Raw genomic sequence first — 25,456 nt, 5'->3', positions numbered from 1 at the left:
TCGAGGGAGCTGTCTTCTGACCCAGACTCACTCTGTTCACTGTCCACGTAGCGCGTCTCTTGGAAGACGTCAAAGTCACTATACAGTCGCCAGGGTCTGGGCGTCTGACGGGGCGTGTCAGAGTCTTCCTCATCTTCTTCTCCTCCTCCTCCCCCTCGGCCACTTTCCTCTTCCTCTTCTTCTTCTTCCTCCTCCTCTTCTTCTTCCTCATCTTCTTCCATTTGGTCCATGTTCTCCTTTAAGCTCCCTTTTTCGATCTCCTCTTCATCCTCAACATCCTCTTCCATGTCATGGTCTTCATCATCTTCACCCTCCTCCTCGATAGGAAACAGGATTGCCCTCCACTCCGTCTGTGGGACAACTTGAGTTCTAAACCTTTTTCACAGAAGTGTCCTCAACAGTCTGCTCCCTTCATGTACCAGGGCACTGGTAGTAGACCAAACTAGTATGGAGGACACACATTGGCCTTTCCTGGTGCTTTGACACACAAATATAACACCTGCTGCCCACAATACCCAATGTACATTTGAGGTTTCAGAGTGAGCCCTGCTAGACAGCTCTGTGAAAAGGCTCCATATCTGTGTGTGTGTTATCTCACTGGTTTAGTCAATGGCCTTCCCCCGGTAATCACGCTTATAAGCGACACCTGTCTCATGATGATCCCTCTCTGAAGAGGGTGTATGGTCCTTTCCAATCCCATGTTCTGTACTTTTTAATACGTTTTTTCATTTTAATACAAAACAATTCCCAATATTTTGATTTATACATCAAAATGATGGTTCACATTTGGACCAAAATGCTTTGATTGCCATTTTTCCTTTGATCATTAAATAATTGAGTAATCACCACTTACACTATGTATTTTATATCAAACTATATATAAAATGATATACTATTGTTGATAATCAATGTACATGGTCACTTACATACTGATGGTCCATTTGTTAGTAGTCTGCTGTCAAACAAACAAAGGTTAGTTATCTTTCTCTTGTATACCTTAATCAGGTTCACAGGGACACTCAGATTATAATAATCATCCATATTATCACATTATAATATAGTCCAACATAATATAAAAGTAACATCATAGTATAAAATAGTCAAAAGAGACGTATTAATAATAGTCCAAAGGACTATTTGACGATTATGAAGACAATTGTGGAATTGGACCAAACAAGTTTGACCCCATTCAACTCTATAGTTTAGTTTGTGAGGTTCATCACTGTTTACCTTGGATGTAATCCCATTACTTAATGTCCATATATGCATGTTTGCTATGTCAAGTACACTTACCTTTAAGAGAACACCCGTTTTATTGTGAATAATTGACTGTTCTTTTCTGAAAGCAAACCTGTAACTAATGTTTATTCGCCGTGTGAACTTGGACTTAAACTAATGCAGCTGTTTCTCGTCAATTCATTAAGACAATACTGCTGATTGTTGTTGTCTTGATTCCTGCAGTTTTACTTTTTTCGATTATATAGGCCTAGGTGAAGGCAAGATTAACTACCGTTTAACTATGTTGAATTAGTATTTTTGTTTGTAGCGTCTTTTATGGAAACCGCACAGCTTTTGCCAGTTAGAAATGGTGATAAATAATGACGAGACATTTTAAATGATTCGTCATGTTGTTACTACCATCGGCTTTGTAGGCCTACACTTTGTTGTTTGAGAACACAGATGTTCACGTTGATTTATTTAAATTCTACCTACTGTATTGATCATAAGACGGTTTTTCCTGGAAAATGCGTGGGGTCGTCTTATATTCGGGGTCTAGACTTTTAAATGTCAAATATACATTCACAACTTCCTGGTGATAAATACCTTTAATTTTACCAACTCCATCTGGTCCTATGCTTCTTCCCTTTCCCCGTAAAAGCTGGGTCCTAACAGTTACCGTAGTTTGAGAGAAAGTGTTTTTGTTGCTCTCTTCTCTAGTAAGGTTTCGGGAGAACGGCATACCTTGTCGTTCTTCCGAGACCTTGCTCCCACACCGCAACAGTGGCATACATTAGTAGACGGATAATTGCCTTCACGTATATGTCTTATGTTCCACACACTTCCTATCCTACGAACGCTTGGATTCCGTGAGTAGCGGAGGTTATTTTCCCGCAGTGCCTGTCTGGCGTGTTTGCGCACCTCTCCGCATCTCTCTCCTCTCTGGGAGTGTCAGGACAGTAGAGCGTCCTGGATGTCCCTATCCCCACGCGACTTTCTAATTATCATGATTTTCAAGTAAAATTATTTTCTTCACAAAAAACGTATTTTTGATCTTAAAAAAATATTCTTTACAAAAATGAGTCTTGAAAAAGGGGGTGTCGTCTTATATTCGGGTCAATAAGATAGGCCTACGTGTTGTGTTCTGATTCCTATAGTTACTCTATTTCATCTAGTTATAATCTCTACTCTACTCTATTCTAAATTATAGTCTGAAATTTCATCCTAAAATAGTTTAATTCTAAATACATAATGCAGTTGTGAGACATAGAAGTCTCCCCACATAACTGAGCAGCATGTAAAACATTCCTATCGTAGTTAATTAAACACAGTATTAATATAAAGTGTGTGTACAGCTCTCAGACTATTATTGTTGGTGGCCTTAGAAGAAGGTGACTCCACAACAACAACTCCTGGTTGGCTGCCTGAGTGTAAGATTGCGCAAGTCGAGCCATTGGTGACTTGGCACTTTACACACATTGAACTCCAGAAGGACACACTGAAGAGAAACTATGGGCCCTCTTAGGCCCAGTCAGTTGGCCGTGTCTGTATGTTGACCCTTAGACCACCATCACCATCAACTGTTCCCTGCCAACACTTCAAACTTAGACCATCTCAGGACTAAGTATAACTTGATCAACAAACCATCACCAACCAGCTTGACATTGTGCACCCCAATATTGTATTTATTCCAAAATATTCAATCATCTTACTTTACACTATACAAGATATAAAAATGTTTAGTTTAAGCCCAAAAGTTATTTTGGGCTCATTAATTAAAAGTGTATAATATTTATATCAAAGGGAATTTAATCAAATGTTCAAATTCAGTCACTGTGAACTTATACAATAACAATACAATTTTGTATGGACAATCGCTTGGTCATCAATCATATAGAAAACATGCAGCTCCCCAGGTATTGGATGTTAGGATGGTGGATGTGAGGGTACTGAATGTGAGGGTACTGAATGTGAGGGTACTGAATGTATGAGTGTGTGCGTGCGTGCATATGTGTGTTGTGGTGTGCACTTTCTCTGAGCCTAATGCTACAGGTTTGGCATTAACTAATGTATCAATAGCAGCACACAAAGTCGTCTGCAGCAGGAGGCATTGCTCCCTGGGTCAGCATAACATCGCCTCCCCCCACCACCCACCACCCCCTCACATGTGCCTCCCACTGTGTCCTCAAAGCAATGGTCCCATGCATGCCCATCAAAGCTGAAGGTTTAGAGTTATATGTACAGCATGTTTTGCGAAGATCCACTTCGAGACACCGAGACACAACACAGATCTTTGCAGAGATGCGTGCATTCATACTTCCATGTCAAGTTAAAGTCTACACCAGGGAGCAGAATAGCGTTTCTGACCCCAAATGTACATGAACCGATAAGCAAATCTGAAACCGAACCGGAATAGGAAAAAGGGTTATTTCTCTGTAGGGACCCTTTCCATAATGTTAGAATATAATCTGAGCATGTCAATGGCAGAAGCAAGCACTTGTGGAGGGGCGCTATTGCCCCAAGAGGATTACATTGCAGCCCGGTTTCAGGGATTAGGGTGCAAGGTTTTCAAAAATTGTTGTGGAAATACGGTCCAGTTGGAATAATCCAGAAGTTTCAAAGATGAAAGACTTTAGATTTTACTTGACTGTCTGTAAAGTCAAAAACTGACCGCAAATGTTATCACACTAAACCATTCCCGCTTTTGTCCTGCAGAGGCAGTGCACATCCAGACTGAACAATTACTCATCAGGCAGCATCCTTTCACACAGTGGTGCTGCCCCTGGTGGCCATCCATGCACTGTTGAATTGTGTGTTTAAAAGCTAAAAATATACAAAGAGAGCTTTAAATTGAAAAGTATAAAAAGTATAAAAGTATAAAACAAGCAGTACTGAGTGCTATTTCAATTTCGAGCACACTTGTGTATTACTCGGTTTCCAGGATTGCCTTCTGATATAAGTGTGTACATACACTGAGGAGTATAACCCACAGACCCAATCATCTGGTCAATAGCATGGTACAAAAACAAGAAATTCTTATTTGAGCTCCACAGGGCATCTCTTGCCTAATTATTTGCTCCGTGTGAAGCCTTCTTACAAAAAGGGAAGACCTCTGAACCATGTCCACCATCTCGGACCAGGGCAGGTTTAGATAAGAAACACTCTTGAATGTGTATGAAGAGGCGGTGGCATCAGAGTACATCTGAATGCCTCCTCTCTTCACCACAGCACCAGATGTTTTCAACTCAGCACAGTTTCAGTACCTCCCAGCCCACCTGACAAACCTACACCACAACATCCCCTCCAATCTCCGCCTCCACCATGACTTATGGCACTGATTTGACCTCATATATATATATACTTATTGTGTTTATATATAGGTTGATGACTGACATTGACACTTAGATGAGCACCCACGTGTGGGACAAAGTCATTGTATGACAGACAGTTGATCTCATCCAGAACATCAATCATCTATTTAGTCTTTTATACTGTGCTAACTATGTGTGCACTTTTAAGGAGCTGCTCTCTGAATTGCATTGTACTGTGTATAATGACAATAAAGGCTTTCTATTTCTCTATTCTATCTCCATGGCATAGTCCACTATGATGCGCAGGTGGTCGTAAACACACTTCTCGGCTAAAGAAGTGTGAAATAAATGAACAGATTGTCCTGCAAAATATTCACATTAGACTGTAGGATTTTTCATTCAAGTAGCCTTGTGCGAATGCACACACATGGGAGCAGGAGGGGGGGGGGGGGGGGGGGGAGAGAATGAGGAGTTTCTTGAAAAGTCTCAAGCACTCTACCAGCATTTGCCATCCTGCTCAATGTACTGTAGGACTGAGGCAAACAGGACCCCCACTTGTGCTTAGAACTGATAGTACAAGTCCTGAAAGGGAAGGAAAAGAACAGGGTAATGAATGACATGACAGTGCTAACTCTCTCTCTGTCTGTCTGCCTGCAATTTCTGTCTGCTTGCATGGATGGATCTAATTGCCTGCCTATCTGGCTGTCAGCCAGAAGGAATGTCTATCTGTCTATCTGCAGGGATGTCTAGTGGAATACCTGTCTGCCTGTCCGTCCATAAGGCAGTGGTGTCTCACCATGTTCCTGGGGTTGGACAGCAGGAAGTGTTGAGCCACGAGGGCTGGCAGCAGGTTGAAGAGGATCTTCCAGATTTCATGCTTCTCCATGCCGCCTGGCTCCTCCTCTGCCTGTCAGGATACACACACACACACACACACACACACACACACACACACACACACACACACACACACACACACACACACACATATACATACACACATGCTCAGACATAGACACACACACACACACACACACACACACACACACACACACACACAATGTAAGCTACCTTCTCACCACATGAGGTCAGTAAAGGACTACATTGCACAACATAATATACTTGCATACTATATTTATACACAATCTGGTTCTATCTAAGCCAACAGGAAGTAATTTTTCACAGGTAAATCTAACTACTCTGACAAGTTGACAAGTCACAATAAACTGCCATGAATCAGAAATTGTGACCAAGGCTTAATTCCTAATTGTATACTTCATATCTAAGAAAACACCTATTTCTATCCAGCCTTATTCACACACATACTCACAGAGGGACAGGGCGTCCTGACCTGTACGCTCCACAGGAAGTCTCGGTGGAGTTTGAGGTCAGGCTGAGAGGAGTGGAACGCCCTGGCACTGGTGAAAAGCAGCAGGGACAGGATGGGCTCACAGCCGTGCACATAGAGGGACCCCCTGCTGTGTAATGGGCCGACCCCAGTGAAGGCTGGAGACTAGAAAGAGATTAGAAATGACGGAGGACAGGATGCACACCTATTTTTAAGTAGGCTATATGGAGCATTTATTCCTCAAATAAAACATATTTGAACAAGTAGTTCCAAGCATTCTTCATGATCCCACAATGTGTTCTGTAAAAGACCCCCACACACACAAAACAAACTCAATCTATAAATAAAACGCTGTACAAAGTTGTAGGCTATAAGCCATACTCAGTCTGTTGGCAAATGTGCTTAAGCTCTCTGCAAAAAGGTTAGTAAAAACATCTCCCCTTGAGAGAATCATAATTTATTCAAAAATATATTTATATATCAGGCCCATATCTATCTAACCAAGGTCCGGACGGACCTCTGTATGTATTCTGAGTAATTAAGGATAAAAAAATAACATTAGACTGAAGAGTAATTGACTACACTATGCTATAATCTAACAATAGTTTATATATAGTCCTATAAGATGAATAATGAATAAATATAAATCAGAAAAGATGTCGGGGGTACCCTATTATTCTTTGTACTCATTATTAGAATATGTAACTTATATGATTGTCATATCATATAATGATACATTAGGAACTGAGTGACACAAGAACGCATGTAGAGGCATTGGTATCCATTTTAACTCTAGAGCGCCCCCTACAGTATTGGAATAACAAGGCATCCAATTGACACTATCAATTTAAAACATAATAGCAATTCGAAGACGTTGCTGTTATGTTTTAAATTGATAGTGTCAACGAACCATGGTAACCAAAACTCAGAATTTTGTCACTTGTTCCTAACTTGACGACGATATCACACGGAAGGAGACGAGAGAGAGACAGACAAGAATACAAAAGTCCACGGAAATATTAAACATATTGTATTTACAACGATATTAAATCAAGATACGGTTTTCATCACGAATATGGTAAGATAAAAGCATTTTTACTTTTTATTAAAAAATATTGCAATTGCCGACGCATGTTTCCTTTCAAGTGGCGCACGAATCGCTCGCCTCGTGAGAGCGTCCCGTGTTGAAGGAAATCACTGCCGCAGTTTTTAATTGTATAGGCCTAAGGCATTTAATGTTGTAGGCCAATATGGAAATGTGAACACCTTTAAATTCATAACATTTTAATATTATACTTAGAAAACCGGGTCATTTGAATTCGTTCTTTTTGAATATCACTTTGAAATTCAAATAATGCATTTCAAGGTAATTTCCAGTAGCATTCAAAAACACGATTTCATTTGATTTTGTTTATCAATGTTCTCTAATTAAGTTGCAATAATTCAAGTAGCAGCTATTACTGATAGGATATTAATTGATCATGTTCGGAACATTAAATTAGGACAGGCCTAAGCAATCTGTAATGACCGAACGGCTGACGTGGCGGCCGCTACCCTGACCGTAGTAGCGGTCCGTGTAGTAGGCCTATAGGTCGAACAACAGGTCACTGTAAGCTGTCCGGTTTTGGGCTCTGAACAACTTTTCGGAGCGGTGAGTTATTCAAAGTCCAAAACCAGCTTACCGGAGCCCCGTCGTTCTTCCCGTGCGCCATGGTTGGGTTTTCTCCAGCCGTTTCTTTGATCACGTGACGTACAGAATGCGCGCCTAGGCCAGCAGTCGGTTCGTTGCTTTCAGTCTCGATTGCTTCGGCCTGTCCTTGGGATTCCCTACTTCTACTACTTTAGTCAAAATTGGTACAGCTTGAATTTTCTGATCCGTATTTTGACCACATGAATGAGTAATGAATGTCGTATTTCGTATTTATTTTCAATTCAGATTACTTTTTTTAAATAAGGCTGATGGAGTTTACGTTTAAAGAATTAAGTAATGTCATTAAAAAAAATAGCCATGTCGTAACCCTTTTATTAAACTTGAAACTGTAGCCTAAAAAACTATTTTATTGCCCCAGGTGTGTCAGAGTGCTGACTTCCTGAGCCTAGTAGACGCCTGTTGGAGCGAGAGCACGGTCTGTGAGATGGTGAGAACAAAAAGATGAATGAATACAAATTGACTCTCAAATTGACGTCTTGCTTACGACTTTACTCGTTGTCTTATCAATGTCCTGTTCCTGCCCGTATCAGAAGAGACTGCTGAAACATCTCGTGGTGCTCCAGACCCATGGCAACCAGGGAATCGTACCAGAGACCACCACCCTGGAGGACATGAGTTCCTGGCTCATGTCTCGCACGTGCCCAAACCGTCAGATGCCCAAATTGTGAGTTTGCATTTCAATCTTCTTGCCCTGGTCATGTCCATTGTAAAGCTATTAGCAGAGGCTATTGTGTGTAAGACAAGAAGTATTTACTGGTCTGTGTTTGAACTGAAGGTTCCCACTGATGGAATCGGGGAGGACTGGAGACATTCACCACTTGGTAAGTCAGAGGAGACACTAGATAGCTAGGACAGTAAAGTACAATCCATACAACATTACTGTTATTCATTTAAGCTTTTGTTGTTTTTACCTTGAAATGTAATAACTGCAGCCCCTGGCACTTTCATTTACTTGTTTTGTGTATTTTTTGTACTTAACTTGTTTTATTTTTGGACTTGTTCAGAAGTGGTGTGTGTACACCAACCTCATGCAGCGAACCTTGGAGCTCCAGGCATGTAAGGAGGTTGCAGTCCACCTCGCTCAGGCTCATGAACCCATGGCATCTGGAGACCTCTCCTCTATGTGAGTGACCTAGAAACCTAAGGCCGACCCGATCCCCAACTCTTATTTAGAAAGCTGCTATATTCCATTCATTTATCCAGTCATTTCTTGACAAGGGTAAAAAAACGTTGAAAATTTTTCATCACAAACATAAATACATAATATTTAATTTTGTGTCATTTCAGTTGCGAAGAGGTCCACTCTGAGGTGGTGAGAGGTCTGAGGCAGGTGTCGCGCTCAGTGACCTTTGACCACGCGGCCTCCTTGCACAGTCCCGCTGAAGTGCTGGTGGACCTGGTTCCCAGGCTGCTGCTGAGCCTGCTGGCCCAGCGCGGGAAGGCCCTCCCGAGGGACCAGCGAGGCTGGCTGGCCCTGACCGACGTGGTCCTCAGTGCAGTGCTGGAAGTCCTGGACAACCTGGCCTCTGCTCTGGACTCCCTGGACACCCTGAAGGTCCACTACTCCCCTGCCGCAGGGGTCCGTATGGTGCACTCCGTCCAGAAGCTGATGCGGAAGCTCCAGGGCTCTGAGGAGCGCAGCCTGACCGGCAGGATGGTGGATGCTGTGAACTTCAAGGTCCAGAAGTTGTTCCAGCAGCGCCAGGATGTCATCCACACCAGGGCTGTCTTCAACCACCTGTCCGACAGCAAGGACCCAGTGCCTAAGATGGGGATCTATCCACCAGGACCGAGCACCCAGCCGCTGATTCTTCATGCTGAAGACCTCAGGACTCTGGTGGGCCTGGCGGTGGTCCAGATATTTGACGGGCGCGTCGAGGCTCAGCTGGACGTGTCTGACTGGCCCATCTTTGACGAGGTGGAGAACCTGCTCTATCTCTACAACATGAGAACCTCGAAGAAGACGGAGAAGGTCAACTGGAGGCTCAGCCCGGAGTCCATCGTGAGGATGGCGATGGAGCTCCACAACAGTCTCCACAGCGCCTTTGGGTCCAAGCTGAACCTGCAGATGGCCGTGAAGCACAGGGTCAAGGTGCTGACCCGGTCCATGAACTACAAAGTGGTGGACATGATCTTGCAGTTGCAGGATCATCAGGATAAGATTGTGTTTCTTAACCGTGTGCAGTTTGCCATGAACATACCTGTGGAGGAGGAGACCTCCACCTCCCCTGGCTGCTTCTCTGCTCTCTGGAAGGTCCTGAGGTCCTGCTTCACCAAGAAGAAGGTACGGATCGCTGCTTGGTTTCAGACAATGTCATGCTAATATCCCTCATTTTTCATTGTCATTTCAAAGTTTGAGCCAAACCAACCAAGAACTATATTTAAATATGTAGCTTGAATAGTTTTGTTTGATCGCGTGTGAGTCAAGTTTTAAAGAAAGATATCAATCCACAGAAGGAAGTCCGCGTTGACCCTGGGCGTTCGATGCCGGCCGGGAAGGCACCACTGTTTATATTTATAATTTTACATTTTTAAACCAAACCAACGATGAACTATATTTAAATATCAAATAGCCATTGTTTGGTAGGAATGAATTGATAGCTTAAAAAATTAATATATATATATATATATGTCCCACAGATGGACCTGGACGCCAGCGCTGAGCCCGGTGGTTCGATGCCGGCCGGGAAACCAGTCCAGAGCTGAGCTCCAGCAACAGGCCAGGCTGTTGTACATTGTTGTATATAATAGTCATAACCTTCATAGCAAAGTTTTAGGAATGTTTAAGTAAGATAAGTACATCGTATTTTAAGTAAGTGTGTGAGTTTTTTAGTATTAAGTTTAAGTTCAAATTAAGTCAGTATAAGTATAAGTTATATTATATACATATTTTATCATAATGTTATAAGTAATTAGTATAAGTATAAGTAATAATTTCATCATATAAAAAATACAGCATTTGTTTTTATTATTATGTAACAAAATATAAAGGTAGCATGATGAATTATTGTACAGAACTATATGTACCGGTAATAAGCTTTGTTAACAGTGAACTAGCCAGTTCTGTGTGGGTTTCTCTTTTCATTACAGGTTGACGGGCGGGGACGCAGACAAAGACAGATGGAGATGAAGCCGGATGGAGACAGAAATCAGTCCGGCACTGAGCTCCATCTAGAGGCCAGACTGTTGTACATAGTTGTATATAATAGTAGTAGATAACCCAAAAAGCTATGTTTTAGGAATGTTTTAAAATAACTTCATCATATTTTAGGTAAGTGTGTGGCTTTTTTTTCTTCTGAACTGTTTACATTTTAATTAATTTATATCTATAATACAACAATATATTAATGTAGCATGATTAATTATTGGGCAGTACTATGTCAATAAGCTTTGTTAACAGTGAACTGGCCAGTTTTCTGTTTCTCTTTCTTTTACAGATAGCTGAGCCTTATTTTACTGAAGGGGAGGAGATGGATGGAGCTGAAGACAGACGGAGACCAGGACAGACAGGGATGAAGACAGACGGAGACCAGGACAGACAGGATGAAGACAGACGGAGACCAGGACAGACAGGATGAAGACAGACGGAGACCAGGACAGACAGGATGAAGACAGACGGAGACCAGGACAGACAGGATGAAGACAGACGGAGACCAGGACAGACAGAATGAAGACAGATGGAGACGATGAGAGAGGGAGACAATGACAGAGGGAGGCATAAACAGACGGTGATGAAGACAAAGACAGGGAGACAAAGACAGATGTGGGCAAAGACAGAGGGAGACGAGGACAAAGACAGAGGGAGATGAAGACAGACAGAGACAGACGGAGACAGAGACAGATGGAGACAAAGAGGGACAGAGATGGAGACAGAGAAGAAGACATAACGAGATGACCTAAGCCAGTTCCTTCTCTCACTCTATAAGAAGAAGAGGGGGAGCAGTGTGGAGGGCCATGGACCTTCAAGCTGTACCCAATACCTGCTGCTGCTTCTGACAGATCACCCCCACATCCTCCCCTGCCCTTAACACCATGTCCCATTCACATACTACTCAAAAAAATAAACTCGTAAAATCTCACTTTTTTTGCATTTCTGATGATTGGTGAATATTTGTTTGTTTATATGTTTGCTCTGCGCACGCACAGTTTACACATTACCTTTATTTATAATTACTTACTTTATTTTAACCTTTAATTAACTTTAATATTTATATCTGATTAACCTTTACATTAAGGCATGTGGAATTAAAACTGCTGAGGAATACAAGTCATTCATCTTTGTTGTACTAGGTGAATGCCCTCTTATTATAAGTTTAATCTTTATCAAAGAGAATATGTAAAACAGACTTTTTAATCACTTTAAGCTTATTGTTTAATAAGGCAAACAACTCCAACCATGGTGTATGTAGGCTACACTTTCAAGAAAAAAGTTAAAGAATATTTAGAACAAATAAAACCAGGTAAATGTGTAGGATGGATTAAAGGAAAGTAAAGCCCTTATTTGGTAAAGCCCTGCCATGTTACACATTATGATAGGATATGGCGTTTGTGGTAAGTTATCGAGGCTAGAACATGTCCTGCCAATCAGACCAAAATGAGATATTTGACCCTGTCAAATATCTAATTTTGACCCCAATGTTTTGACGGTTTGTGAACAATGTATTGGCTATAATACTGTTTAATACAAATAGAAATCAATTGATACTTTTTTTGTTGATTTGCATTATGGAGTATCATGATTTATGTAATAAAATGTGTTAAGACATTATTGTTGGCTTCTGTTTGGTTGAAGGCTGTAAACTTAATTCATCTCCTCAAAGGAATACATGGGTTTCTGCGGTTGGAAGGGGCGTGGTAGCGCAGATTAGAGCAGATTTAATTTCTGGGCAGAAAGCAACCATTAAGCAGTCACCATAGGAGGAGCAGGTGGGAGGAGGTGGGGTTAGGAGGGCGGGGGGGAGGGAACGTCACCTTGTTGGGGAGGGCACGAGGGTTGCCCTGGCAACTGTAATCTAACGTAACATCCGTTTATTTAAAAACCCCTACAAACAAGAGTCACCGTCTTCCAATTGAAGGTTATTAACCGGGGGGCTGAATGAAAGTAAATATCGTTGTTTATGGTCTGTCACGGTCGGTTAAGTGAGGAGGTCGGTGAAGAAGAAAGGCTTTTGGAACATGGAACTCGAGACAATGGAAGAGTCGGTGCGCTCGAGCCGGTCGAACGGGACACCGAGCCGTCACGAGAAAAGTTTGGGGCTCCTCACCATCAAGTTCGTCACCCTGCTCCAGGAGGCGAAGGACGGCGTGCTTGATTTAAAACTGGTCAGTGAAGTTACGAGGAGGAAGCCCTCTGGATTTTTGGTTATCGTGTTGGTGTATTGGTGGTGGTGGTGGTGTTGTTGTTGTTGTTGTGGTTTTATGGGAGCCATAAGAACATCCTTGCCCCATGAACAAAGAGCCCGAGCCGTCAGACACGAGCGACCAGTCAGGTGCATTTGATTTCCCCCCCACCACCACCACCACCACCTCAACCCCCCCCCCGCCCCCAACATGAGCATCTCAACACGTTGGCCAGCCTGTTTCCTCACAGTCTATGAAGCCAGCTCACTAATGCTTGGTTTCCATTCACATGGAAAGCTTTTTGACCATTACCTAGTATGGTGATAATATCACAGGAAGAAATACACATGTTGTTGTACACGTTGTATGGCTGACTTCACTCCTCCTGGATCATCAACATATCAGGATATCTTCAAGCAGTTAGAAACTCATGCCATTGCCATTTCATTTTTTTTTTTTAATGTTGGTTCTCCACTATTCCTAATGTCCAAAGTTATTTGAAATGTATCGTTGAGATTGGTCACCTCAACAACAGAAATAAAATGTATTGAAGATCCCTCATTGCCAAGACTTAGGCCTGCTTTTTATCCTAACATGTAGTGAACCACATCAACAGTGATGTATTGGGTAATTATTCTCTATTCAGCCTGTCCCCTGTCCGTACGTTGTAATAAGATTTCCCTCTCCCTTTACCCGCCAAACCATGGTAATGTTTAGCCAGCAGGCTCTTCAAGGGCTTTGGCCCCCTCCCTGCCTCCTCTGCCATTGTATAACCCCCATCTTGTTCCAAGTGCTTTGGTTTGTTGTTTGTCAAGCTTAATTTGCCAAATCCTTTATTTGCCGTTCAGTAGGTTCTGCTCTGGCGGTTCCCCCCCTCCCCTCCTGTCATTCATTTGGTCTTGACATATCCTACAGGAATGTTAGGTCAATGTGAGGTCAAATGATTGTTCAAATGTCAACTTTGATGTGATCATCTGTCAACAATGGCTTGAAGACTCCATGCAGCCGTCATTGACAAACACTTGTATTTGCTGATGTGTTGTCTGACTTGATAGGCTGCAGACAGCTTGGCAGTGAGACAGAAAAGGAGGATATATGACATCACTAACGTGCTGGAAGGAGTGGGGCTGATTGAGAAGAAAACCAAGAATATCATCCAATGGAGGTTTGATCAAATACATTTAATTCTGCTGTGTGTGTGTGTGTGTGTGTGTGTGTGTGTGTGTGTGTGTGTGTGTGTGTGTGTGTGTGTGTGTGTGTGTGTGTGTGTGTGTGTGTGTGTGTGTGTGTGTGTGTGTGTGTGTGTGTGTGTAAACTTATTTTACCGGTGGACATTTTGGTATTAAGACCTTTTTGCCCTTTTTATTTATTTCAACCATGTCTCTCACCCATCATACATCTTTGGGGTGTCTTCAGGGGGGAGAACATGGGCAGCCAGAGCGAGGAAGTGATGGAGCAGGTGGAGATACTCAAGGCTCAGATCTCCGAGCTGGAGGCCCAGGAGAGACTGCTGGACGACAGGAAGGCCTGGCTGGAGCAGAGCATCAAGCACCTCTGCCACGACCCCATCACATGCTCATATCCTTTCTGAGGTCACTTACCATGTAGAGAATTTGCAGGTGATCATGGTACTCCGATGTTCTGACTCCCCTGGTGGCTTTAACAATATGTCCATATGTGGGTCTCTATAAAAAATATTGGGATGTTTATTTCTTATCTCACTAATTAGCCTGTAAAACTGTAACAGTAACTAGCTCTACAAATGTGGATGTCCTGGTAAACAGTTTAACCCGAGTTGAGGTCGTGATGGCTCATCATCTCGTTTGAACATTTGCGTCAACATATGATAGGCGTGTGTTTACAATTTTTGACGGACAGCAGGTGGATGGGATCTAAAGGATCACGTGACTGCACATCCTTGATACAGCATAGGGAATCTTCATATTACTTAATTCTAGTTGTTTCAAAGCGGATTTGATTCAGACTGTAGCGTTTGTTCCTCCATTTGTAATCATAATGGTCACACTGTCATCTGGCATGCTAAACAAACAGTATATAATGTAATGTTAGTCCAATGGCATTTACCCAGATCACTGCAGCATGCAGGGTTGGGCTCCGTCGGGACAACCTAAGTGTTCTCCCCCTTAACGGACCACTGATGATTTAACTCTGATTTCCTGTCAGTACATTGAAACCTAATGGGTTTCGAGTTGTAGAATCTGTAACTCTATCCCCATCTGAGTGGCCCCACTGATTTTGTTTGAAGGGAAAAGTGATCTGTATGACATTGTTTAGTGATTGGAATGCCTTCTACAAACACGCAGATTATGCTTGCAACATGTAATTACCGGTAGTTCCACGTAATCTTAGTTTGGCTAATCTGGTCTAGTTTTTCAGGTATTTTCTCCCACTGAGGTGTGAATTTCCTTAACAATCCTTGAACGTATAAGTATGTGACCCATGACGACATCTGCAATGCCTTCAGTGGGGACACTCTCCTGGCGGTGGTGGCTCCCTCGGGTACCCAGCTAGAGGTGCCACTTCCTGAAATGGTTGGTTGGTTGGTTTTTCTCCGGTTGTTGCCTTCTGCATGATCCATGTAACGTTCAGCCATTCCCTTTCCAATTAATAAATACGTAAGATCCATGTCTGCTCTAGATTTTCAACCATAAATGCTGGGAAAAATTGTATTTATTTATTTGAACTTATTTGGATTTAGAATTCAAGTTTTGTATTTGGTATTTATAATCGTTCAGTTCAGAAGAAGTGACGCATTTTGCTAGTTTTCTTGAGAAATCAATTTGAGGCATATAGTGAGTATGATATGTACCACCGGTTACAGTCCTAGCCATCCTCGTGGCCACTGGCCAGATACACATTATATATCGCTCCTTGGGATTCTTCCTATCCCCGCTTGGTTTATAGGACGTTTTACCTTGCTACATGTATGGCTTTCAGTTTTCTTAGTGGGATTGTGATTGGACCCTATTAATGTAGACTTCAGACACGTCCTGTTGTGTCCTGTGTGTTTCTGAAAAAACACTTTACATTTGTCAACGTAAAACGTCTGCATTGTATTCTTCTGTCGGAGCCACACATAGCCGCGTCATATCCTATACTTTAACCCTATCCCCTCCCCCCTCCCCCAGGGCCCCAGCGGCCAGAAGAGGTACCAGGTGACCCTGCGCAGCCAGACGGCCCCCATCCAGGTGCTGCTCATCAACAGGGAGACGCCCTCCTCCAAGCCTGTGGTGTTCTCCGTTCCCCCGGGCGACGACGCCTCCACCCTTCCCACCCCGCCCAACACCCCCGCCACCCTGCAGCGCTTCCCCCTGAACTCCTCCTCCTCCTGCTCCTCGTACGTCTCCTCCCATTACTCCTCCGGCTGCAGCCCGGACTCGCTGTTCGCGGGCCAACACCACCACCACCACCACCACCACCAGATGGCGCCGCAGGACGATGCACTCACGCCCTCCTGCACTCCTCCCGACTTACAGATGGGTAAGTAGGAGGGAGGTGGTGGGTGTTGTTGTAGTTTTTACTCTAAAACAACAACTTGCTCCTAAAAAGAAATTGAGTGCTATGAGTAATACGGTTAAATACCTTGGATTAAACTTGGCGCAATAGGCTTGCAGCTTGAACACTGCAAATAAATACTCACTTGACTCTAGAGAGACGTATTACGCAAAAAGGCTCACACCCTCATTTGCAGATCAAAAGGTCTGCTCTCTCTGCCAGGCATGTTTTTTCCTCTTGAAGGCCACATCAGGCAACATCTGTGTGTCTTAAGCGAGCAGGAAGTGGCCAATCGAGCTCCACCCTCCAGATTAAGGGGACCCTCCTCTTTAGATTCTGGAGATGAAGAAACCAACAAACAAACAAATAATGCACACATGTGTAAATGTATATGTAATTTTTTAGAGCATAAGCCTCTAAATGATTTATGGTGTCGAAAAGGATGGACCGAGGTATAATGTGAATTTGCGTTTGCCTGTCTTACCCATATTCAGAGTAGTTTATTTCCAAATTCATCATTGTGCGTCCAGAAGTGGAGTTCTCTAGGTCAGAATATGCTTTCCTTTGGCTGCTTATACAGAGTGACTGTAGCCTAGCTCCTGTTCATGTGAGGGGGATACACTTTGAATTCATGATCGCTTTTAACTCACTTTATTTGTTAAAGGTCCGGTATGTTATCTACGAAGCAAAAGGAGGGGAATTGTATAAGCACGCGTGGAGATACGCTTAGTAAGGCATCCGATAAATGCGTTACCTGGAGCCTTCTGGTCTCTTGAGCTATGTGTTGTGACTTTAATAATGGGCAGGCGTGGCCTCCGTAATGTGCTCTGATTAGCTAAGCATGGTGCTGAGCTCCCACCTCTTGGATACCCGTATGTGTACTCTGTGTTGGTCCCTTGTGGCAATGTGTAGGTATTACGCTTGTTTTTGTGGCCTTGGTCTCTGGGCTTCTCAGACACCTGGCCTGCTAATATCTCAAGAATTGATACGTGTATGAATGGCTCTACACATGAGCGGATGCCTCCCTAGTCGCCAAGGACATATCTGGCCTGATCGAGCTAGAATACGCTACAATTTGGCCTGATGCATGCTAGAATATGCTACAATGCTAAAATACGCTACAAGGCAAAATCCAAAATATTTATTTTCAGTTGGTTGTGATAGACCGACCACTTTTAAGCAGTACATTGGAATAATCTTTTCCAAATTCTTTTCAATGCAGTTCCCCGTTTTGGTTGTCTTTTCTGGTACATTAAGGTTTTGTAAATGCTATACTACCCCCTATACATATTAACATGGTTTGGAAGTATAAATGCATTCGGCTATGCAAATATCCACACTGTGAATCTCGGTAGACTTGCAGTACGTAGAACCGTAAATCTAGCTCCTCTGTTATTCTGGCTTGCTTCAAGTGCTACAACGAGCCACACAGTTCCCCTAGAGACGTCACTGTTTTGGATGACATGAAGGAGATATCATCTCCTTCGTGTCATGACTTTGGTTGCAAATCGACACCGGATTTGCTTGTTCAATTCACAATATCAACATTTACTCTGCTGGATTGTGAAGACCAGTGCTGGAATGGCTGGCTTGCCGCAGTGTAAGATAAGAAGTAAAAGACCAGGCAAGAAGTAGCCTGATCTGTTCCAGCTGTAGGGGAGCGTACCTCTCACAAGGAAAACAAAGGACTGAGCTGTCCTGACCCGGAAGATCCCGTGCTGGAGGGATTCCAGTCAAAGCTTCAGAGCAGATGGGAGTAACAGTTATTCAAAACATGCAGGGATGGATCCCATCAGAGGAGAACCAAACATCCTGATCCCTCCCTCTGAAGAGGTTTTCTTGGGACTGTCTATACAACTAAATTAGATGCTCAGCGGAGTGAGGACGATTTTGTTTTTCACCTTGTCGCAATGCATTTGTTTATTTGGAAACGGGGATGCTTGGTTTAGGTTGTTGTTGAGTAGTGCGGGATGAGTATTTCTCTGTAAGGGCCATGTGAAGGCCATCATTGTACACACACCTCTATGCACCACTGAAGGACTGCTACAGGCTTTGGTTCATTCTGGGGCGGGGCGGCCGGCTCCTCTGTAAACACCCGTTCAATTAGGTGTTAAACCTATAGAGAGTCATTGAATGCAAACCAACCTAAAAGTGGTTCTCCATTCAATCCCACCCTTCCTCTGGGCTGTTCATTGTTTACTTGCGTGCAGCTGTCATAGATAGTTTTGGCTATCCGCATTATTTTATTTTACGGTTTTGATACAAGTCATATTGTTGTGCTCTTTGTTGGACTCTCATTATTACAATAATCGTAGCACACTGATAATTTATATGTATATCAATGTAGAAAATGACGTGTGTGTGAATAAGCAATCCCATTATCATAAAGTGATACATTTGAAGAGGTATTTACATGACAGTTAAAGTAGTGGCAAGTCAAGTTGATGATGTCCACAACGATGAGTAACTGCTCCCCTGCTGCCCATCACGGACTCTTCCCCACTCACTGGAGAACACACACATCAAGGCATATCCTCACAGATTGACTAGCCTCCTCTGGTCCGGCACACTGTGAACTCCCCTGCGTCCTCTCCTCCCCGTGTCCTGCAGAGGGCCACGGCCAGCCGGTGACTCTGCTGATGCAGCAGATGGTGTCGGGGCAGCCCCTCAGCGGCCTAGTGGTCCAGGACTTTCACTCCATGCTGGACGTGAGCAGCCTGCTGAGGCACAGCGTGGCCGGGGACCACCTGAAGGAGGAGGAGAGGGAAGGTAAAGGACCCCATGTCGATATACAGCGATTTCGGTGAGGTACGATAAGGGTCCTGCAACGTCCTAGTTTTTTGTTTAATGACGCCAGGAGTTTCCTACCATCTCCTTGTCTTGGTAGGCCCAGCCCGGGTGGTCATTCAACTGCACGTAATCCCCCCCATAATAGTCGAGATACCAATTATGTAGAGATGCCAGATACCGACTGAATTATTCTCGTGGTATTGTTGACCTGTTCCAGGCAGTGGTATATTTTGGGGGGGGGGGAAGTGAGACTATTCTGATGGACATTTTATCTGTGTGAAACACACCATTTTATTTTTTTAGTTGAGCTTATTTTTTAGTTTAGCTTAAGGGTACAGTGCAGCGGATGTGAGGAAAGCCAGCAGTAGAGAGTGCTGCCCTAGTGCAGTGGAGACCCACTTTGTCTTTCCACATCATGTCATACATTCCTTTTGGCATTAGTGTCTAAAGCAAATTACTGCAATTTTATTGATAGATGATAGATTTATTTCATGTTTTGGGGATGGGTTCGAGGCGTATTGGTGTGCAGTTCAACATACCATAGGGACTGGACCCCCCAGGGAGCAGCTGTTTACACCAGGCAGAGCAGCTAATTCATCCCACACTGCTGGTTAACTATCCAATGGAAAGCATGACTCTGGACGTCTTGAGTCACCTCTGTGTGTTTTCCCTAGGTGTGGCTGACCTCATTGACGAGCTGATGTCCACTGATGGTGAGTGCCAAACTGTTTTCTGCTTCGTTATCTGATGCATAGTGAACCCCACCGCTAGAAAGGCTCCAGGTGTTACATCATGGCTGGCCCGCGTCGCCTCCATGTTTTGTTTTCTCATTGCTGCGCCTCTCTCCACACACAGGAGTGGACTACAACTTCAACTTGGACGACAACGAAGGAGTATGCGACCTCTTTGACGTGCAGATCCTTAACTACTGACTGTCCGTTCGTGCCACTCAACATACAATACAATCTGTCACTGTACAAAACTGTACTCTTTTCATGAGCTGCCCTTGGCTCTGATGATTTTGTTCTTTACTTTTTCTCCATTGTTGCACTGCCACTTCTCCTAAACAAAAAAAAATGCCATCCTAGAAGTAGACTTCCCCTTAAATGGAAATGAATTTTGGTGCACCTCCAAGAGATTTTGTTTACTGAAACTGCCTCTTTCCCTCTGCCAAAATATGAAGAGATGAACGAGGTGTGCAGCAACGTTGAGCCTGAAGTCGCAATGACAGCAGCAACCTGACTGTTTTTGTTTGTTTGTTTTTCTTACATTTTTTTATTAAACGGGGAACTAGTGTGTGGTTTACAGGGGCACATCGGAAACCTTGAAGAAAAGATTAAGGTTGGCCCTTAGCTAACCGAGGAGAAGCCCTTAACGCCCCCTGCACTTGTAACATGTATTTACTCATTCCATTGCCTTGCGGCACAGGATTCAGCGTCAGGCCTGTGACAGTGTTTTCATTGTCATGATTGCTTTCTACAGATGTAATGGGACTCACTTGTGGCTGTTCAGTATTGAGTGAATGGTATTTATTTAACAATATGTTATACAGGGTTATGGTCTAAAGTACAGGGTAACGATGATGACATTCTTTGTGTCAAACCTATGCCACAGAACTAGTTCTGATCGGATGGGTTCTTTTGTTGTATTTATGAATGTTTTGGTTGTGTTTCTAACCTTGATCAAATGTTGGAATGCCAGATCAAATTATACTGCGTTGCTTTGTAATGCAACTTGCCAATGAGGGCTTCCAAGTTTTTCTATTAACTATTCATAGTTATTATTGAATATATTTAATATTTGTTCATATTAATTTAAGACTAAACTGATTTTGGTTGTAGTTCGTCAAAGCCTAAATGACTGCCTAATTTAAAATAAATAATATGCCTAGTCTCTATTAATTTTGCGTCTGTTGTCATAGGCCAGATGCAAGTGCCTTGGTTACATGATTAGGGTTTTTTGATTGCAAGTCCCATTTCGTAGATATGTTCAGTTCATTGTGTTTTGTTTCTTTGTCTTTGTACCTTGGGTTCTTTCTATACCAATGTGAGCTAAACTGGCTGAGCTACAAAAGTTGGCCAAATTAAATAAGATTTTAAATGTTTCCTGGTGTGAGGACACATGCCCGGCATGACCTGTAACACAGAGCAAGAGACTTAAATGATGCCCTATTGGATCAAACCTACAATTAAACATGTTTTCTGTTGGAATTTTAGTTTATTCTGCACCGTCACATAAATGTGTATTCTTTTTCAACTTACAATAATGTGTCTTCTCAATTTACAGGATTGCACTTACACTTCAGGAAAAAGGTGGTTTAAAACTGGCACGAAACTCAAACTACAAACTACAAACAGAGATGACTCTTGTCTCTAAAAACCTGGTCCAACTAAAGTCTAAGTTGAATCCAGTCCAGACTCCAGATGGGGTTAGGCCACATAATTAAGTGCCTTCACATCAAAGACGAATTATGCCCACTGGGGGAAGTTTAAAATGTGAGAACAACAGCAGGGATTCCTGTGGTAGAATCCAAGATCGGTTCTGTAGATCTGTAATCTCCTTCCCCCTTTGATTTTGATAAAATGGTTGAATCAGAGAGCGATTGCACAATGAGTCACTTACCAAACCAATGCGGACATGGATGGAAATGACATTGCTGCATGAAATGTATTGACTTGAAAGGGTTGAGAATTACAAGAAGCATGGTTGATAACAATTGGGTTAATATTGACAGTTACTGTATAAACGTATATATACAACTCTGAAAGCCACAAGACAAGGGCAGCTGGTATTATTGTCCCCTATGCCGATATTAGCCTGACCCTTCAGCACTTCCACTATGGCGAAGCAATTACGGTGACTTTTGTAATGAAGTCCCACTCGCAGATATATTTATGTATATATATAATTCAAAGCATTACAAATAAAGGTACATTTTCTGGCAGATCATTTCTAGAGTGATACACAAATGCTTCTTGCTAAATCTATCGTGATATTGGTAGATATAGATAGATGTCTGGTTCAGGTCAGGTTTCAACCACTTCCAGGCGACCGAATGTTCACAAAATGTGGTCGCTTGTTTTTACATTTCATTTAAAACCTCCTCTCCAGTATTTGCAGCCTTCCCTGTTGTGTTTGGATAAACAGAAATACCTAACAGCACTGTTGTTTACACAACCATAAATTGAAGAACAAAAACCTGCTGAAGCAACCGGCTAAAAATCGAGTGGCACTGCAAGAAGATTGATGGACACTTTGCTTCGCTCGCTTTGCTTCCTAACTGACTTGATCCAAAATATTCCCAGTCAGGGATTGTTGTCAAACAATACAAAGCAGAAAAAAAAAAAGAAGTAAACCCATGTGGAGCTCATATGGAGAACGTGTTTGTCTCTTGTGATGCGCTGTGAGAATGAAAGGACATGTCCATTGCTTCATCCTCAGTCGTCGGCTGTCTCCTCTGTCTCCTCCTCTCTCCGAGCCTCTTCCCCATCTTCATCATGTGCTGCCTGAAGGAGGTGCCCACGAAGGCGTAGAGGATGGGGTTGAGGCAGCAGTGGGTCAGGGCCAGGCTCTCCGTGATCTGGGCCGCCCGGTCCAGCGCCTTGCTGGTCCCACAGTGGGTCACCACGTGATACATCGAGTCCACCGTCCGGTAGATCTTCACCACGTTGTACGGCAGCTGCGTGACCACAAACACCCCCACCACCGTCAGCAGCACCCGCAGCGCCTTCCACTTCCGGTCCCGGCTCTCGGCGGGGAGCCCCCGCAGCGCCAGCGCCACCTTCCAGTAGGAGAACGCCATGACGCCGAGCGGCAGCACGAACCCCAGCAGCACCTCCGCCATCTCCAGGCAGCCCTTGACCTCCCTGCCCAGGTGCGGCGTGGACACCGCCAGGCAGGCGTTCCGCTCGCCCACCGGCCTCACCGTGGAGAAGGCCAGGTCCGGCGCGCCCAGGGCCGCCGCCGTCGCCCAGACGACCAGACACACCTTCCCGCAGTGCTCGCGGCGGAACGCCCTCTCCAGGCGCGGCGGGCCCGGGGCGTGGCCCCGCGCCCTCCCTGAGGCCAGGTAGCGGTCCAGGCTGATGCAGGCCAGCAGCAGCATGCAGCAGGTGAAGTTGACGGTGTAGCAGGCGGACACGGCCTTGCACAGGGCCTCGCCCAGCTCCCAGCCCCGGGCGGCGTTGGCCGCCCAGAAGGGCAGCGTGAGGAGCAGCAGGAGGTCGGCGACGGCCAGGTGCGCCAGGAAGGCGTCGGTCATGGTCTTGGGGCGCTTGCGGCAGCCGTACACGGCCACCACCGCCGCGTTGCCCGCCACGCCCACCACGAGGCACACGGCGTAGACGGCGGGCAGGAAGACGGCGGCGAAGGAGCGCACGTCGGCCTTCTCGCAGAGCGTGGGGTAGTCGTCGTAGCTGTAGTTGAGGCTGAGGTCGTCGTGGCCGTCGTGGTAGTCGTGGTAGTCGGGGCCCGACGTGGGGAAGTCCATTGTGAGGAGCGGAGGCTGTCTGTGTGAGAGAGAGAGGGAGAGAGGGAGAGAGAGAGAGAGAGAGAGAGAGAGAGAGAGAGAGAGAGAGAGAGATGAGAGAGAGAGAGAGAGAGAGAGAGAGAGAGAGAGAATGTCTGAGGACAGTAGACAGTGCTCCAAGGGGACAGATGGTCAACCTCTCATGTTAGAGTGCAAATGTTGTGAAATCAGTATGATAAAGGTTGATTCCTGATCAGAAGAACATTTTTATTTTGTCTTTACCACTTCACTGGTATGTTAACGTCTATGAAAGGTTAAACGTTTATATTATACTAGGTATTAGTTTGATACGTTTGGAAAACAAAACTGTTTTTATTCACTCCTTCTCTGTAGGGGTGTGAAGGAAGAGAATCAACAGCACAGTATGTCTGTATGCTACTCTTGGTGTAACCTTAGAAACTAAAACATAAATGTAAAAAACAATACAATTGTTTAACGTTGTTTTTTTAATCTTTAACTCACAATGCTGTTATACGATTGTAAATAGTTTTGAAATATGGAAAACATAATACAAATATATAAATGAAATCGCCTACAAAGCAAATCTTTGATCTTTTGATTTGATGTCTTCGTGTTGTCCGCTAACTTTAACCCAAAGTGAAGTTCAGGGCGACCCATCACATATCTTAAAGGCCTGTACCTTCTCACTCATGGTAGCCTTAATTGAGGACAAATTTTTAGTAAACGTATTGATACAAACGATCGAAATGGTTTAAATGGTCGAAAATACGATCTAATCGTAATTTTCTAAACAAGAAACCGCTGGAGTTATTCTTACCTTGTCTGCTATGTTGTTACAAATCAAGGAGTGAGTGCATTGCGTGAGTGCAACTCGAAGCCAAGAGAAACAAATGAGAGAGAGAGAGAGAGAGAGAGAGAGAGAGAGAGAGAGAGAGAGAGAGAGAGAGAGAGAGAGAGAGAGAGAGAGAGAGAGAGAGAGAGAGAGAGAGAGAGAGTTAGAGGGAGAGAGTGACAGAGAGAGAGAGAGAGAGAGATATTAATTAGTTAGTTACCTTTGAATTACAAAAATCCAACTGCAATATAATTCATTTAACCAGACGCCAATATTAATAGTTGAACTAAATATGAACTATTTATCCATGTCATTTTATTGTAGTTATTATAATTTGATAAGAATTACTGTAACGCAATGGGACATTTTACAGCGCACCACATTGCCCCCCTTGTGGAAAATAACCGGTGGTACATTTGGTAACCGTGCTGCTCAGGCTGTAATAGGGTTAAGAGGTTTTGCTCGCCCCTGAAATCCATCCATTCTACGGAGAAAGACAGATTTGTGAAGCCTGTAGATGTCCGAGTACAGGCCACAGCTACTGGCAGACCAAGGCTTTTGATCCACAGCCTTATAGAAATACATTTAAAAAGGGTTTACGCATACTCGGACTCATGCCATAGCCTATAGTATAGTACTTCGTATTTATTTCCTTTTTCGTAAACTATATCTATTTTTTGACAAGAATTATAAAAAATATATTATAGCCTACTATGGTGTGAATCGCTGATATTTCGAACTGCCATAGAAACGACTGCAAGCACATCATTTACCATGTCTTCTAATGGCAAAGAAAAATACATTGCGTTTTAAGACTTGATTTAATCCTAATGTAGTTTAGGACTGCTATTTCTAGCACTATTGATTGTAAAATACTTTCGGCACAAGAACAAGGGAGTTT

At 43.6% G+C, this 25,456-nt stretch overlaps 2 protein-coding genes across 2 annotated transcripts; one reads left to right on the top strand and one right to left on the bottom strand.

The window, feature by feature from the left end:
- Window positions 1-12,763: 12,763 nt before the first annotated feature.
- Window positions 12,764-20,166, top strand: e2f5 (E2F transcription factor 5; the record flags this gene model as incomplete). The annotated part of the gene is made up of 8 exons (XM_084480513.1): window positions 12,764-12,910; window positions 13,984-14,093; window positions 14,345-14,513; window positions 15,379-15,480; window positions 16,078-16,429; window positions 19,055-19,213; window positions 19,909-19,947; window positions 20,090-20,166. The coding sequence occupies 8 exons, from the start codon at window positions 12,764-12,766 to the stop codon at window positions 20,164-20,166; spliced, it is 1,155 nt and encodes a 384-aa protein (XP_084336639.1).
- A 2,435-nt stretch (window positions 20,167-22,601) lies between these two features.
- On the bottom strand, window positions 22,602-23,723 carry ackr4a (atypical chemokine receptor 4a; the record flags this gene model as incomplete). Its single annotated transcript, XM_084481502.1, has 1 exon — window positions 22,602-23,723. One exon carries the CDS (start codon window positions 23,721-23,723, stop codon window positions 22,602-22,604), a length of 1,122 nt encoding a protein of 373 aa, XP_084337628.1.
- Between the last annotated feature and the right edge of the window lie 1,733 nt (window positions 23,724-25,456).

The sequence above is a fragment of the Micromesistius poutassou genome (genome assembly GCF_964030765.1).
Source record: "Micromesistius poutassou genome assembly, chromosome: 16".
NCBI classification, from domain to species: Eukaryota; Metazoa; Chordata; class Actinopteri; order Gadiformes; family Gadidae; genus Micromesistius; species Micromesistius poutassou.
This window is presented reverse-complemented; position numbering and strand designations above follow the sequence as displayed.